General features: G+C 37.9%; 1 protein-coding gene across 4 annotated transcripts in view; it reads right to left on the bottom strand.

The window, feature by feature from the left end:
* The window catches only part of LOC102802336 (importin-11-like), a 133,410-nt gene that overhangs the window by 106,172 nt on the left and 8,490 nt on the right, over window positions 1–18,748 (bottom strand). For all 4 annotated transcript variants that reach the window (XR_014931363.1, XM_085506852.1, XM_085506850.1 and 1 more), the window contains exons 2-8: window positions 16,359–16,540; window positions 14,789–14,889; window positions 13,481–13,757; window positions 7,599–7,728; window positions 6,848–6,906; window positions 6,404–6,452; window positions 1,799–1,869 (exon numbers count right to left, since the gene is read on the bottom strand). Coding sequence is in view for 3 of the 4 variants with exons in the window: in XM_085506852.1 (XP_085362978.1) it covers window positions 1,799–1,869; window positions 6,404–6,452; window positions 6,848–6,906; window positions 7,599–7,728; window positions 13,481–13,757; window positions 14,789–14,889; window positions 16,359–16,496 (825 nt within the window). In the remaining variant the exon portion in view is untranslated. The remainder of the gene's footprint in view (window positions 1–1,798; window positions 1,870–6,403; window positions 6,453–6,847; window positions 6,907–7,598; window positions 7,729–13,480; window positions 13,758–14,788; window positions 14,890–16,358; window positions 16,541–18,748) is intronic.

The raw sequence follows: 18,748 nt of genomic DNA, 5'->3' as shown, positions 1-18,748 counted from the left end.
CCAGATCCCCATTGTTGTCAGTCCGAGCAGAGCAAATTCTCCTTTAGTACCTGGAACACAATGTGGAGTTAGCCGCACACCGCTTTCCAGGGGCGAGGAACAGTCAAGTGGACACCCTCTCGTGGCAGCTCAGTCTCCAGAACGCGGAGTGGTGGATACCCCAATGGGTAACCTCCAGACTGTTTCGGCGGTGGGATGGTCCAAGGTTAGACCTATTCACCACACCCAGGAACGCCAAGCTGCCGACGCATGACACTCCTGCCGACTCCAGGAGCCTGGGCCAGGAACACTTTGTCAACCCACATGGACGTGTATGCCTTTCCTCCCTTCCTGCTAATCACCGGGTACTGGAGAAACTTTGACAGGAGCGCATCTGCACTTTGACGCGGGTGGCGCCCAATGGGCCAAGCAGGGTCTGGTTTCCACTACTGTTGGAAATGTTAGTCGAAACACCAGGGTGCTTCTGGATCTGCTCTCCCAACCGGATGATGCATTGCCTTTGAGCCCAGCAACCACTTACACGCATCGAGGCTCTCAGTTGACTCACTTTTCTGAGTGGGCTGCCAATGTCCTGGCCAGGGCGAACAGGGATCCCACCAACACAGACTACGTCTCGAAATGACGTGCGTACACTGATTGGTGTAGTGGAAGGGAGATTCATGCCATCCCTTTGTTGGCCAGACAGCTGACTTTTCATCCATCGTTTGAACGAAATGGACTTGTCCTTTCAGCGATTGTTGGCTATAGGTCAACCATTGAGATTCTCTGGGGACGAGGCTAGCCGGTTGTCCTACCATTGTTTACTGTTTAATCAGAGGCCTAGACCCCGAATGAGGGAACCAACCAATTGGAACTTATCGGTTGTGTTGGCCGCTCTAAGCAGCCCTTTGAGCCTCTACGATCAGCACAACTCACAAACTTTTGACGTGGAAAACAGTCTTCCTACTCACCCTTGCCTCAGGTAGGCGTCGGGCTGAACTAGGGGCGTCCTTCTGAGACAGGTGTGTTGCCCTTATGGACAATCAAGTCGTGATAAAGACACGAATCGGGTTTCTCGCCAGGAAGCAAATCCCAGGACATGATTCACAACTGGAGACTGGAGAGCTTCTTGACTTCGCCCCTGGCTCAGATTTGCTTCTTTTGAAAGTTCACTGACCCAAGCTTGCTTCATTTGAAAGCCACACTTGCGCGTCCAATGGCCTAATTTACTCACTCATCCGTTGCCTTACAATGTGTATAAAAAAAAAAGTTTTTTTTAGCTGATACTGAGAATCGTCTAGATAAAACAACACGATGCAAGACGCAAATTCAAACATTGATTCAAGCACGCTTAAAATATGTGCTGGGTTTATTTTAAAGCAGGGCTCAAGTTTAAAATAATACTGGTACAATGTGTTCAGTATAGTACGCATCTTTCAAATTTTTTACGGATCTTGAATTAAACTTTCCCGGCTTTGGCAACACAAACGCGACATACAAAATCACCGGAATCCGTCGAGATACAATTGTAAGCCTCCGTTCTGTTTTTATAGAACACACTAAAGATAATTTGAATACAAACAATAGAAAAAACTGCACGACAATTAACGCTGAATATGCTAACGCCCTGGCACGTTACCCACTCGTTAGCGTGCATTACAGCTGCGTTAACGCAAAGCTAACATCACGTTGACTTGCGTTAACGCCATGCTAACATTTTGGTAAGCGAGTTTTGAGCTGTACTGTATGTCTGAAACAGAAACAAATTGGTGACTATGGATAGTACCGGTGAGAAGAGTTTAATTTTTTCAGTACTCACCACCTTTGTAAGAAGGACAACAGTCTTCTCAGACATTTCTCTAGAGCGACATTCTTGTGGAAATGTAGATCCTATAGAAGTCAAAGTACAAAGTCCAGTGCATAAAAATCCTAACATTAGAACACTTTTTTAACCTTTTTCTGGTCAGGGAGTTTCAGGCTATCAGGTTAAGTCGGTGAAAAACGGTCATGATTCAATGCACTCCAGTAGCCAGCATCTGTGCATGCTATTCTGCCAGACATTTTTGCAAAAATAGGCCATAGTTAACAGACTGTATCAACCTCAGTTTTCACATTTTTTGCAATCTGTTTGCATACACACTTCATTACCACCATGGACAACAATTTCTCATATAAAAAAAATCACCGTTTTATTTCAATACACATTTTTTACTGTCGTTAAGTAACAATGTTTTGCCCTTTGTACAGTCTCAATAAACACGTGTTAAACATTGAAATAAATATTGCTTAATTGAAAACACATTACAAGCAAGTACAAGGTCACTGCATGAATGCAAATGTGCAGTAAGAAGAAAAAAAAAACGCGCAAGTATGGGGATATTTGGGACATGTACGAGGGAAAACGTGTTAGACGTACTCAACCTGTGTACAATACAAATTGCAACTTATATTCAACGACTTGAACTACATGTGTAACATATTACAACGTACTTTCCGTGACTTGACTGATGTTATATTCAAGCTCTAACGTATATTAACCGACTTGACCGTACGAATAAGACCACACTTACAACGTATATTTGACAACTCAAACTGAAACTAAAACGAACGAGAACGTAACTGCAACGACTTTATCGGAGTTACCTTCACACGGCAATGTATATTCACCGACATGACCCGATTAACTAACTAAATATTTCAACGTATATTAAACAACTTGAAATAAAACGAACTAGCGAGAATGTAACTTCAGGGACTTGGTGTGTATATATACTCGCACAGAAACGTATTTCCACCGACTAGACCCGATGAACTATCCTGACATTAAAACATATAAATACCGAGTGAGCATGAAACAAAATTAACGATAACGTATTTTCACTAACTCAAACTATTGTACAGTCCGTGACGCTGTAATAAGTCCCAAATTTATTTGTTGTACGCCTTTCTTAGTCGTCCACCCCGGCGGGCTTCTTCCATGCGTCTGCCTGATGTCGAGGGCTGCTCTTCTGTACTTCGTGTTTGTGTTCCCACGGTGCGTTTTCCCCTCAGAGCCATGATGTGATGAAAAGCAGCGAAACATTCACCCGTGAACTTTACAAATTGGGCATCCTTTTGATGTTAGTGATAATCGACCACTCGCTGTTTTTCTCTCATCTTTGCTACACTGCTTACACGATTTTTGATGCCTGGGTAGTCTGCATATTTCGTGTGAGTCCATGTTTCACTACGAATAAATGACGTGTTACTTGGAAGGGAGCCAACTTCTTTTATGGATTTTTGAAAGTGTCCACCAATCAGTTGTTTTCCTGTGCGGATATTAAAGAATTTGTGCGTTACTTTTAGTCGTGCGATTTAATGCCTTGAAACATTCATGAGCATTGACCAACTCAACATCTATGAGGTAACAGGCCATGTAGATCCACCAACGATTGTTTTTTCTGCCTGTGTGATAGTATTTTCACCTTTGGTTAGAACGATCCACACCATCCATGTGATGTCTGTAACATTGTAACAATACAGGCACGTGTCTCTGGTCATAAACTGCTTATGCCGACGTAGCCAGTGGGGGATAGACTGTATTTAAAATCAATATTTGTGCGCTGTCATCCTGGTATGCAGTAATATTGATAGTGCTGTCCGGTCTAGTTGCTGCTTTCATTTCAACAATTTTCAATTTCAGCTTCTTGCTTTTCCCCTCAGGAATTAATTGCGGCGGCATGGTTTTCCGATTTCGTCTGCTAAAACTACCGACCATGTACACTTTCTTGTCTTGTAATTCAAGGACTGTGTTAACTGACGTAAAAAGCGAATCACAAAAAAGAATATGTGTTTTTTCTGTGAAGGGCTGTAGCAACCAATGTGTTGTCTTCTTGATTGTCCCAGTTTCTTTCCTTCTCCGGTCATTTGTAGTTTTATATTTCACCCCCAAATATTGTTCAAAGTTTGCAATGTAAGATGTTGTCGAGTCGCACACCTGCCATATTTTGAAGCCATCACGATTGGGTTTGTGAGGCAATATCTGCTTAAACTTGGACCGTTCCTTGAATCTAACCATACCCTCATCAATCAAAATTTCCTGGCCCATCTGGTAGTATCGCCGTCAATTTTCGAGTACGGGTTTCAGTACGGGTTGATTTTATACAACGGGTCGGCCTCTGATCGTTGACGACGACATTCAATGTCAGGATCCCGCCGTGGGTCATTTACTGGATCTGCTAAATGAAAATAACGCATTGGCATTTGAAATCTGGCCCGAGTCATTACAGATGCAATTCCCATATTCTGCAGAAAGACATCACTCGACCAATAATCGTCGATTGCTGATTTGTGATCAACAACCGTACATGTCATCACACCAAAGAATGCTTGCATTGCACTTAAATTTGTATTACGCCAGCAGGCATTTAATTTGTTTGCAATGTATTTTTGATGATATTTGGCGTATTTATTAGTCTCAATGGAAGCCAGTTCTATCAGGATAAATTTGTAGAAATATTCCACCTCACGAGCATATGAACGCAGTTCGAAAGTTGGTCCAGGTTCATGTTCAAAAACTGGAATACTAAATATATCGCCGTCTTCCTCCGTGGCCATTCTCCAGTGGCGGAGGCAACATAATCGAATGTAGCACCAATTTCTGTGTCGGATTCAATTTCAATGACGCTATCGCTATCGAGTACATGTGGGTAACGTTGCTATAAAAATTCGTCATTCTCAGCACAATCTTCAACGATTTCTGAATCCGCATCGTCGTCATTTGCAACTATGATGTCATCTGGTATTTTGTGTCGTAGTTCACCTGTTTTTTCGTCCAATACAGGTTCATCATCACGCATGTCCATTGTCGATGCATGTGCATACACAACACGTTTTTTAATAGTTTGTTTTTCGGGGAAACTCGCAAATGTTGATTGTTCTGTATCACATGCATTTTCTTGTACCATTTCTTTGGTGTTAACATCAACGTTTTGTTGCATACTCGCTGGGTCGATATGTTCAGGCCCCTGCTTTTCTGTGTTGGCAGTTGTGACGGATGTTGACGGTTCCGAATTGCAAACATTGTCTTGCAAAAATTGTATCACATCTTCAACGGCACATTGTATTTCATCGTGACCAACTCCCATTTCTTAGGCATTTGCTACGTCGGCAACTAGCGATTCAACCACTTTATGGTTCGTCTTCGATTCACGTTTGCCTCCCACAGTCCTTCGAACGGCTTTCTTCTGTAATCCCATGTTCATTGACAGAGGAGACAGTCTCCGACTTGCGTTTGTTCTTTTTCTTTTTACGCCTTTTCTTGAGTGGACTATTATCACTGGTGTCCATGGTACGTTCAGCTGGTAACTCACTGACGTCATATGTTTCCTTTGCTTTGGATTTCTTTCTTTTCCAACACTTTGCTGGTGAAAAATCTGTCATGTCAATATCAAACTTATCACTCCCCATGCCACTGCACGATTGACACGTTTTCTTCAGTTTCCTTCTTGCCTTCATAAAACACTTCCTATCTGTATAGGACGGCATATTAACGTATGTGTCGGAAAGAAGGCACACTGCGAGTCTGGGCTTTATCTCACTTTCTTCGGCCATACTTATACTGAACAACCAGATGTCCACAAGACTGCACCTCCCCACAATTTGAATATTTATTGTTATGTAAATAAATATGTTATTTTTTCGAACACGAATTGGTTACAATTTGCATACACATAGAATTGCATATGCTAGCTCAGATGGTGAAATCACGTGAACTTTAATATTTCCCACCAGCTGTCCCGGTCATTTTACAATGGTGATTGCTGACATTCCAAGCTCAGCCGTTGGAATCCGTCATGCTATTCATTCTAAGTGCCAGGACTATTTGCCAAGCTGGTCAAAATACGTTACTACAGTTATAATCGTGAATCGTATCGTTCAAATACGGTTGTAATGCTGCAGTTTGCAATGTGGTCAATGAGTATTTTTTACGCCGTCGCAAATGTCACGTTGTGACGGTAAAATAGTGAAATGAGCAGACAAGTGTATAGAATCACATTCTTTATTACTCAGTCAGTTTATTTGACTTGGCAGAATCGACAACAAATTCTCTCCCTCCATAATTTCGCAAGTGTAAATTATCAGGTTCCGTACAACGTATTATAAACGCTTGACCGTCTGAGCAACCTAAATAGCAGGCCGTTTTTCAACGACTTAACCAGTTAGCTAGCTGTAGTGGTAAATTCTAGCATACCCATATTGACGGCGGTTTTTCACTGACTTGACCGGAAAAGACATAAACAGCAGAAAAGTGTTTGCTTGGTGAAATTACATGTAAGTATATAATATTTCCCATTTAGATTATATACAACAATAGTAGGGAATGGGTGCTTAGTGGAGTTGGAAAGGCATGGTAGCATGACAGTTAGAATGATATAATACTTACTACATATAAGCATTTCACGAAGCCTCACAAATGTCATTCTAAGGAACGTCTGAAATAAACACATTAATTATTTATTTATAAGTGAACTTTCAACCCAGATGCCTGTCTTTAAGATGCATTAACAAATTTATAATAGTAAAAGTTTGTGGCACAAAGTAAAAGTTTTAAATTAAATCAGATGAGTGGTTGCCTAATTTATGCAAATGATGTCATTAATATGCCCATGCTACCATAAAGTAAACAGATCTGTAGATTATTCAAACATACATATGTACCAAAATTCATTTAAAATTTGATACAGAAAATATGTGCATGTGATTGAACCAAATAACACCAATGTACCAAATTTCATCACAATTTGAAGACTGGTTATTGAGAAATGTATTTTTGTTACCCCACAGTTGTGTACTAGTACCCTTATTTACATAGTTAATAACGCATTACCATAACATAAACTTCATTGTGTGGTTCTTTGAAGCCATGGACCAATAACTTTCGAAGAACTAAAAAAAAACAAAAAACAATATCAAATATTGGGTAATTATAATTGGAAATAGTATTGTTATAGCATACCAGCAGAGTTTGAATGGTAACAAAATCGATGAAATGTAAAGAAAGAATATTGTAATAAACAAGTCATTGCTAGTCACATAGTCGCTGTTGGAATTAGAAATGTTATTTATGCCAAAAATAAAGTAATATGGACTAAAATGAGTATATATGCCAGGTAAAGTACTAGGCACATGCAAAGAATTTGGTCCACAGGGCTCAGAAATATAACACTGGTTGACAAATGGAGACCAAATTATAAGTCCCTGTTTTGAACTTTGAACAAGGAGTAACACGCTATTGAGAATGTCACAGTCCCCCTTGCTCTTGTACATTGCAATTACCGTACTTGACCGCGATGGTGTCCTCAACTCATAAAATCGGTGGACATGCAACCCGGAAAAAGTTAGTGTTTTTTTTTAAATGGCTGCTCAAAATGAATGAATATTGTTTTTGTTATTTTGGAGAAAACAAAATCGTCCAGGCATGTCTGAAAAATGGCTCCAGACAGATGGCCAGAGTGCACTTAAAACAGAAGTCCCATATACATGTACATCCAAACATGTAATATTGTTATGATGGTGAATGAATAAAAAATTGGATGTAATATATGCCTAAGGCGTCAATGTCTGCATGAGTAACTTACCTCGTAATGCTATTAGACTCAGCTCCAGTGAAGCAATCATATCATTATCTTGTTCTGAGGCTTGTTGTAGAAAGCGATCAGTGTGCTCATTCCATAGGTGAAAGACAAATGTAAATGTATTGGCAGTTAACTGTAATAGAACATATATAACAAGCCATCCATAGCACAGTCCCCGTTAGTTATCAAATTTAAGATATATAGTTTTGTTTATAGTAATATAGCTGGATGTATAATATATATAATATATGATATATAATATGTCAGGAATATGATTTTTTAACATTAAAATGATTGACATTTGTATCTGATCGTCAAACAAGTACTTGTCCATATTGAGAGATATTGCTATGGAACAGCATTCAAAATCAGCCATTTTGAATACATGTATATATATATATATATATATATATATAACATGATGCATAATTTGAATATAATCAGTCAAAGCATTTATGAGATATTGCTCTAGAAGCCAATTCATTAAAACAAAATGGCCGCCAGTCAACCATTTTGAATCCAATCTGAAAAATAAAACGACGTGCATCAGGAACCTGTAATGTGTAATATATGTTCTAAGTTTTAACAAAATCCATCCATAAATGCAAAAATGCTTGATATTTGAATTTTTTTTTACCACAAACATAGCCACCATTTGGCCACTTTGAAAAGGATCGTCAAACCAATATATCTGTATATCTATGACATGATGTATAATGAATATTAAAAATTTGAACATAATCATTCAAAACAAGTCAGACATACGGGTTTGGAAACCCATTCATTAAAACAAAATGGCCACCAGAGAGCCATTTTGAATCTTATCTGAACAAGCCATGCATGGCACAGTCCCCGTTAGTTATCAAATTTGAGATATATAATTTTGTTTATAGTAATATAGCTGGAATATAAACATGTCAGGAATATGATCGACATTTGTATCTGATCGTCAAACAAGTACTTGTTCATGTTGAGAGATATTGCTTTGGAACAGCATTTAAATCAGCCATTTTGAATACATGACTTTGTATATATATAACATGATGTATAATGAATATTTAAAATTTAAATACAGTCAGTCAAAACAAGTCGGAGATATGGGTCTAGAAGCCCATTCATTAAAACAAAATGGCCGCCAGACAGCCATTTTGAATCCGATCTGAAAAATATATGATGTGCATCAGGAACCTGTAATGTCTAATATATGTACCAAGTTTGAACGAAATCCATCCATAAATGCCAGAAATGCTTGATATTTCATGATTTTTTAGCACAAAAATGGCCACCATTTGACCATTTTGAATAGGATCGTCAAACCAATATATCTGTCTATCTATGACATGATGTATAATGAATATTCAAAATTTGAACATAATCAGTAAAAGCAAGATATGGCACGAGAACCACATTCATAAAACAAAATGGCCACCAGTCGGCCATTTTTAATTTTATCTGAAAAAATAAATTATTTGCATCAAGGTCCCATAATGTCTAATGTATATACCAAGTTTGAACAAAATCCATCTGTAAACAGCCGAGAAATGCTTGATTTTTATGATTTTTTAGCAGAAAAATGACCGCCATTCAGCCATCTTGAATCAGATTGTAAAACAAAACAATGTGCATCAAGGTCCTATAATGTCCAACGTATATGCGAGGTTTGAACAAAATCCATTTGTAAACAGCCGGGAAATGCTTGATTTTGATGATTTTTAGCACAAAAATGGCTGCCATTCAGCCATCTTGAATCAGATCGTGAAACAAATTGACGTACATATGTATAATATCCTGTATGATGTATGTGTGAAGTTTGATTGTGATTGGTCCAGGTATTTCTAAGATACAGGTTCGGACGCACGCACGCATGCACAGACGCACGCACGGAGGTCAAAACATAAGTCCCCGTTTTCTGACTGCGTCCGAACGGGGACTAATAATTGCTGGTATTTCATATAAAACTGTGAAACTTTTCTTGTACAAGTACAACCAAGATAAGGACCTCCTGTTATGAATGTAAATGTATTTACATTTAATATGTTTATCATGCCCAGTGATACATACATGTATACAGCAGTGATTTCCTAGCTAATGTCACATTTCATTTATAATTTTTTATGGCATTATGTTAAAAGTGAATGGTTCAAAACAACTGCATTATTTAAGTAGAAATCAGGTATTCAGAACAAAGCAAACTATTTCAGCTCAATATATAATGGTACCATTAAAATCCTATTATAAACCGCGGTTTATATTACAATGTATCAAATAAAAAATTGGGATCAACAGCTCAGGTTCGGTTTATTTTAGGTGCATATTACAATCACTAAATGGGCGTGGTCATTTTTTTCCCACATCACTTGCACAAAACAAACAATACACCGTACAATCTTTTGAATATAAGCTAACTCCAATTTAGATGTCAGGGAAGAGTGATAAGCGTCACGTCACAAAAAACCTGTTGACATGAACAAAAAATACTCTGTATATTTAATGTAATATGCATTTATTTTTTTAATTTTCTTCATAACGGAAAGTATATTCTGACAGGGGTTTCAAATAAAAACAAACATTAACGCATTGCTTAGTAGAAAATGATCATGGTACGGCACTAAAAAGGTACGGTACCTTGGGTACGGTAACGCAATCCGGCCATGCTTCGGCTCACAAGTGAATAACTTACTTGTTTTCAAACTGTTGAAATTGTTGATTACCGTAAAATCTGTATTAGAAGCCGCATCCCTAATAGAAGTCGCACCCATTCTTTTTGAAAAATTGAGAACCAAAAAATCATCATTTCTCATATGTGTAGATGCTCTAATAGAAGCCGCATCCCCTCTATTGCATTGTACCATTTTAATAGAAGCCGCGGTTTCTAATACAGATTTTACAGTATTACTCAGTAGTGATTATAATAACGCACAAAAAATAAACTCGTTGAATTGTTAACAAATGCAAGTAAAATTCAACTTAGTTTCACTGTAAGCGAATTATTTTCCGCTATGTAGTTTGAATGCACACGAGACATTACTTGACCGGGTAGGTCAAGTCGCTAATTAACCAATCAAAATGCTGGATGGTGCCCACGTGTTCAAATTACCTTAGTTCATGTTAATGACAGGTCACTGACTTCATGGTGAACGAAACCCAGAAGCGATTTACCTATAATGTAGTGCGATCTTTTGGCTTTGATTTCCATGGGAAAACGACATGACTTTTTTTTTAAATTATTAAATCAAGAAATTAGTTGTTTTTGAAAGATAAACTGAGCATTGAAAAAGAATTTAACAGTTTTTCAGTGAGAACAGCTCATTGTCGAAAACTTGCGACACACGGACGTATTTATAAGAAGTATTGACAAAGTTGTCACAAGACAAAAGCAGTTTCACTGCGTGTTTGACATCCTAACACTACTGAACAATAAAGAGGTGTGAATATTTTTAGGCACGTTGTCGAAACAAATGAATAGGATTAGGAACAATGTACCAGCTGGTTGAAACAAAGTCGGTCACGGTCTTGTTGAATTGGGGGTGCGGTTACCTTTAAAGTCCTATTATAAACCGCGGTTCATATTACAATGTATCAATTTAAAAATTGGGATCAAAAGCTCAAGTTCGGGGTGCGGTTTCTATTACGTACATATTGCAATCACTAAATGGGCATGGTCATTTTTTTTCCACAACACATGCACAAAACAAACAATACACCGTACAATCTCTTGAATAGGCGTCGGGGAAGAGTGAAAAGCCTTATTTTGGTTCTAAAATAGGCGTTACGAAATGTTGAAAAATTACAGTCGATAAAAAAAAATTCCACATGATACAAAAAATACTCAGTATTTTTAATGTAATATGCATGTATTTTTTTAATTTTCTTGGTTACGAAAAGTATATTCAAACAGAAGTTTCAAATAAAAACACGAATGCACTGCTTAGTAGCAAATGATCACAGAACGGTAGCTCGATCCGGCCATGCTGCGGGTCACAAGTGAATAACTTACTTGTTTTCGAAGTGTTGATATTGGTGATTATTATTTAGTAGTGATTACAATAACGCACGAAAAATAAATTCGTTGAATTGTTATAAAATGCAAGTAAAATTCAACTTAGTTTCCCCGTAAGCGAATGATTTCAGTCACATGTAAACAGCCGATATGATATCCGCCATGTTTTTGAATGCTCACGTGACGTATTATTGACCGGATAGGTCAAGTCGCTAATTAACCAATCAAAATACTGGATGGTGCCCACGTGTCTAAATTACATAGCTCATTTAAATATGTTAATGACAGTTCAGCGACCTCATAGTGAACGCAACACGGAAGAGATTTACCGATAATGTAGTGCGATCTTTTGCCTTTGATTTCCATGGGAAAATGGCATGATTTTTTTTTTTTAAATCAAGAAATTATTTGTTTTCGAAAGATAAATTATTCTTCAATGCTCAGTTTAACACTTTTACAATGATAAAAGCTCATTGTCTAAAACTTACGAAACACAGACGTATTCAGAAAGAGTATTGACAGAGGTCGCCGCCAGAACAAAAGCAGTTTCATTGCCTGTCTGACATCTTATCACCGCTGAACAATAAATAGGTGTGAATATTTTTAGGCATGTTGTCGAAACAAATGAATAGGATTAGGAACAGTGCCGTTTTGGAACAGCTGGTTGAAACAATGAAGTCAGTCACGGTCTTGTTGAATTGGGGGTGCGGTTAGTAATAGGTACTTTTCAAGTTTTCAATTTTTGTTAAGAACTCTTTAACCCCGAAGCCGGAATTGGGGGTGCGGTTACTATTACGTATGCGGTTTATATTAGGACTTTAACGGTAGTACCGTACTCGACCACGTTAGCACCCATGCCCGGGAAAGCGCCCACCCCCACTTTTGCGCAATTTTTATATTTGGGGTCACATTCGGCAAAGCGCCCACCCCTTCAAAATGCAACTAATTTAAAACTTGGTCTTGCGTAACGAATCTTGGTAATCGTTTTTTATATGATACAGCATGGATATCGACCGTTGTGAACATGTTGTGAATGCGTAGAACACGGTAACCGTGCATAAACTACGCTTCGACAATGACCTGTTAATACAAGTAAAATGCGGTAAATATTTCATGCCATATACAGTTTACCTCTCAAAAATGGCTAGTTACTAGTTTTTTGGAAAAGCTATGTCGTTTATTCGCTGAAATCAATTCCAACAGATTATACTTCAACATCGATAATTCACTTCCGCATTGCGTTACCGGAAAGTCTTCGGGAATTTCCGAAGAATTGCGTCAGTACAACACAGCATTGTGATTGGTTAATAACCAACTTGACCCATTAGGTCAAAGGACGCCGCTGCAGGTAAAATCTGCAAATGCATCATGGCAGAAAGTGATTTTCATCGAGAGTTTGCGTACGATCCAACACCTTCGTCAGTGGAGATAATATGACAATTTTGACTTCGACTGTGTTCCAACAGACTCAAATGTTTTTAATTTCGTAAATTCTGGCGGTACGTAATTAATATTGTAATAAAACGTGCATATTTTTTGTGATCATTTCTGTTTCTTCATTGTGAAAATCAATGACGACTCAACTAATTTCGTAATTTGATTTCCCTCAAAGACGTAATCTGTCACTTGATGAATCAAATTTTTAATTTGCACTATTTTTCGAGGGGGGTGCTCGGGTAAGCGCCCACCCCTAAAAAATCATGATTTTCTGAGTTGAGGCCCCTGGGCGCTAACGCGGTCGAGTACGGTAATAGGTACTTTTCATGTTTTCAATTTTTGTTGAGAACTCTTCAACACTGAAGCCGAAATCAGGGTTGCGGTTACTATTAGGTATGCGGTTTATAATAGGATTTTAACGGTAGTAATTGTTTAAAAGTGTACTCACTTCCTGGAATAGCTTACGATCAGCAGAAAGTCGCTTTGAAGCCAGCGTCTTTGTAACATGATGTAAAGTTAACAAAGCCCTCTGTTGCCATAACAACTCTGGCTGTTTAACAGCTTCAAGGAGTGACGGTATAAGCTCTGGCCAGTTTCTAGGACAATCTAAGCGTGCTATCTTAGCAATAAGTACGGCAAGCTGTGTTGCAAGTTGACTGATTGGTTCATTGAAGTTTGCAATCAACTGTTTCTTTAAATTTACTTTTTCCTCTTCTGCAATAGCACTGAAATTAACAGTCAACACAAATCAGTAAGTTCCAGTTTTGACTTTTTAAAATGATATACATGTACTACATTGTACCAAGTCACTATGAATCTTAAACCACAGTTACAGTGCATACATGGAAAGGTTTAATACTAGATTTAAGTATGCAAATTGCACTTCATTGTCATGCATCAACTGCATGTGTTCCGTGAATCAAGAATTTTCACAATTATTTTGTCTGTCGTACACAATCATGAATACATATAGAAAATAGATTTTGCTGTTAGTCTATTAGTTGGGCAAGACTTTATGTCCCATCTAAAAATTGATAAAAATCTTTGTTTTAACAGCCATGCAGGTCTTGAAATTAACTGTCAATCATAGTTTTATCAACAAATAAATGAATACAAGTTGCAGAAAATGTAATGTACCTAAGTTTGGATAAAACTGGGCCATTGAGGATGTTTGGGTTTTAGGTCACAATGCATTATACAGTGGACAAAGTAAACAAGTTTAAAAATTCACTGCAGACATACACCTTTACTGGTGTAAACCTGAAACGGAAAAGGTTCAAGGCATGGTTCACTTAATGTTAAAGTCGGGAAATATCTCAAATAATTATTAAGAGAACATCAATGTTATCAAACATAACAAAATTATAAATCTATTATAAAATATTGCCTTATTTTTTTAAACATTTTTTACATGTAGTCTTGTGTAACTTTTCACTGAAAGATTGCACATAAAATAAAGCAGCAATTTAAACATTACATAAAATGAAAATAACTTAAAAAAATCTAAACGAAACAAAGTGCACCAACAGAAAGTATGCAAATCTGCCAAAAAATACAACATCCAAGCCCAAGATGGATATTCATAACACTATTGATAGAGGAACTCTTGTCTTCATCACAAACTATATAATACAATTTTTTTGTTAGAATAATTTAGACGCAATCAGAAATTCAAAGACGTGAATTCATGCATTGTTTCACTCATGGTAGCCGATTAGCCAATGGCAATGTATGAAAGTACATTATTATTACTTACTGTGGAGCTGTTTTTCTCCAATACCTATCAACACCATTCTTACAGTAAAGCACAGCAAGCCATCTTACATTAACATCAATAGAATGGTTGTTAAATATTGTCTGCCAAAAATGAGAAAATGACAACTTTCAACGAATGATTTTCTGTTGTGTGAATAACATGCCAGCTAATTATATGTAGTTGCAAATCTGTACTGTAAAATTCTTTATTTTAATTTTGATGATTTTCAGTACAAAATGGCTGCCATTCGGCCATCTTGAATCACATCGTGAAACAAATTGATGTGCATATGTATAATGTAATGTATTATGTATGTGTGAAGTTTGATTGTGATTGGTCCAGGCATTTCTAAGATACAGGTCCGGACGCACACAGAGATCAAAACATAAGTCAAAACATAAGACTAATAAAGAGACAAGAAAAATGGGGTCGCAGCAAACAACTTTGCTGCAATGGCACACAATGCTTTTGTTTACAGTCTGACAATCATCTTTGACCTTTAAGCATCTGCTTTACTGATTGGCTAAGAATGACATCACTACTACTAGTGTTTCATCATAGAGGTCAAGTCAGCAATGCTTTCTTATCAGACTAGGCGCTCATCAATCATGGCGAAAGTTAACATTTAGCAAGTTCCAGAGGTTGGAATGTCTCACAATATGGATAACGCGGTGAGCTTGAAATAAAAAGCATTTGTACTTCTCCAACGACAGAAGATTTAATTTTCATGACAGAAATGAAAAAGCTGTGATGAAAGATGGTGAAAAAGTTGGCAGTCTTCGGCGTGACATTGCAAAAATGCACGCCTCAGTTATGGATTCACAAGCAGCTACCAAATATTTTTTAAAGCCAAAACAATGTGATTTCAACCAATCTCCCAGGTACGAGTTGCTACAATATTGCAACATTGGTTTCATTGTCGATTATGCTAAAGCCGAACAAGTGCGACACTTGCTTCCCGGCTCTCCATATACTGTAAGATTTGCTTGTATCGTTTTGAAGAAAGCATAAGCGGTCGACCTTTTCAGGGACACGACATATTTCAAAAAGAGAACTACCATTTCTGCTTTAATATACATTTTTGTAGACTTGATGACTAATATGATTCAGATAAAAAATCTTGAAAATTAAATATAAATTACATCAACAACGATGAACACGCTGCTGCTTCGAATGCTGAAAGCGAAATTACCTATTTTGCTGTCACAGCTTTTTTGCGTTTTACGCAATTGACAATTATTTTTCAAGAATTTTTATCAGAATCACAACAAACTGCAAAGAAATCAACTCTTAATACAATGAAACATAATAGGTTTTTGTTATTTTTTTATTACAAGTGTAGAAAAAGACACCCTCGGCGTATGCCAGGACATGACCTCAATTCCTATATTGTATCAAAAGTGGGGGGTGGGCATTTGCCCCGGCATGGGCTCTTACCCAGATAAATACGGTTCATGTACAAAATTTAAAATAGTACATGCCCCCAATCAAATCAACATCAACGGTGATGATGATATGACAGAACACGTCAGACATTCCCCACCATCTTTATGAAAGGCAGAATACTTACAAGCAAGATTGAGTAAAAACCAGGCTGAGTCTCCCATTGTTTTAGTTGCTGTTCAGCAGGTTTCAGGGTTGAGGCATCTTGACTGGCCGCTCTACCCAAAGTCTGTAAAACTAATAGACCTGCAGTCTCTACTTCCATCTTATATTTTCTATCATAGGTTGACACCCAGCAGATAAATAGAACTGAAAAGAAAATACTAATAATGTCATACATGACATGAAAACACTAAAAGTGTCATGTACATGTAACAAGTCATTGAAAATGACACAGTCCCCGTTAAGTTCTCTTTGTGCTTGTCATATTAAAGCAGAGGGGTTGTCGCGAGCGTGTCCTTGAAACTTGAGTTCCAAGTGGCGTATACAACAGATTGTTTATTTACATCAAAACACTTGTTTCGTGTCATAGTAATATAGCCAAAATGAAACACACTGATATGTATGATGTATGTGCCAAATACGAATGAAAATGGTACATAAATTGTGGAAATATAGTAGTAAGGCCAAAAAGTCAGATGGCTGTCAATCAGCCATCCTTGACCAGATTTTGAAACAAATTGTCATGGACATGCATCCTAACATGTATAAAGTACATGTATGTGCCAAATTTGAATGAAAACTGACAGAGCACGTCCAAGATACCGCATAAAATAACAAAAACAAGATGCCTGCCAGTCGACCATCTTTGATCCAATTGCGAAATAAATCGTCATGGACATGTATCCTAACATGTATAATCTATGTACCAAGTTTGAATGACAACTGACAAAGCATGTCCAAAATACAACATTTTCAAAAAACAAGATGGCTGCCAGTCGGCCATTTTAAATCGAATCGCTAAACCACTGCATGTGCATATGTCCCACATAAAGTACTAGGCACATGCAAAGAATGAACGGAATCGGTCCAAGGGATTCTGAGATATGACTCCGGATGGACGGATGGACGCACGGACGCACAGACGGACGGACGGACGGAGACCGAATTATAAGTCCCCGTTTTCGGACTTCGTCCGAACGGGGACTAATAAGAAACACTAATAATGTCATACATATTCAATTAAGTTAAATTTATATTCATTGTTATTGAATATCAACATCACATCTGTCTCAGTAATAACTATTAGTTGCGTTCACGCACAGCTCCTTAGCACGGGCTAAGAGGTCAAATTCCTTAGCCCGTGCTAAGCAAACGTGCGTTAACGCTTAGCACGGGCTAAGGAATGCTAAGTACGTGTTAAATCTGATCCGAATTTAAGACGACGTCTAGACCCTTAGCACGGGCTAACGAAGTGTGCGTGAACGTTTAGCCCAGGGCTAAGCGCCATCTGCAGCGACCTTTGGGTGTGAATATTATGCATGTGATCAAATATACATGTATCCAACTTTCTCATTCCCAAAATGATAACCGAGCTAAATAAATTTGGTTCGCTGTCTACGACATGCATTAATAAAACTCTGTATTCTGTTACGCCGTTGTATACTGTTTCTGTGCATCCAAATAAGTTGGGTCCATCTTTTATCGCGTTCCTGTGCACGTCGCTTCAAAATTTTGAACGAAACATGTCAGCAGCAGAAATAGAACCTCGCGCGTGTCATCCATTTTTCGTCCGTAAATAGCGGCTTGCCAAAGGTCACCGACTGATGGCGTCCCTTAGCCCGTGCTAACGACTGGCCCTCCCTGTGTGATTGGACGCAATTGAGTCTAGCCGAATTGCAAATATGCTAGATAAGCCTAAATCTTAGACCGTACTTTGTGTAACGTGAACACAACTATTACCATATGGATAAGGGCATCTTATCACTAATTTAGCTTCAAGTTAAAACATAGTTAAACTACGCATGGCTTGCGCTGTATATTTTGAGAATAGTTTCATAAATTTATCTGACTTATCTAATATTCCAAACAAATAAATTTGTCACAACTAGAGTATATATTACTGCTCGAATATGGGCATTTGTGCCTGAGCACAGGTGATCATTTGCCCGATGTTAAGAGGGTGAATGATACACTTGCGCATGCAATCGGGTTAATCGATAAGTTTGGCACTGCGGATGGATATGTTTACGTATCCTGTTAACTGGCACCCTTGACAAACTGCAAACGATAAACTATGGCTGCAGCAAACAAAATGAATATTATGCAGTGGTTGCAATTGATAGGACAGAGCCAACTTGATGAAATTCTTGGACCAGCACCAGTAAATGAAGTACCAGCGAAGTGAACAGTTTTATAAAAGCACACCAGAAGTACCGTTAAACCACCAAACAAAATGCAGCGGGTCTCAGTGATTGGCATGTTGTCTTTAAAACTGAACCGATCAAAACGTAAATTAATTTGCTCACCTTGGAAATGATTGTTTTTACTACTGCGGATCAAGAGACTTTTACGGTA

Source organism: Saccoglossus kowalevskii, chromosome 13, assembly GCF_978046115.1.
Source record: "Saccoglossus kowalevskii chromosome 13, keSacKowa6.1, whole genome shotgun sequence".
Taxonomy (NCBI): Eukaryota; Metazoa; Hemichordata; class Enteropneusta; family Harrimaniidae; genus Saccoglossus; species Saccoglossus kowalevskii.
Note: the sequence above shows the minus strand (reverse complement) of the source record. Positions and strands in the feature narration are given on the sequence as shown.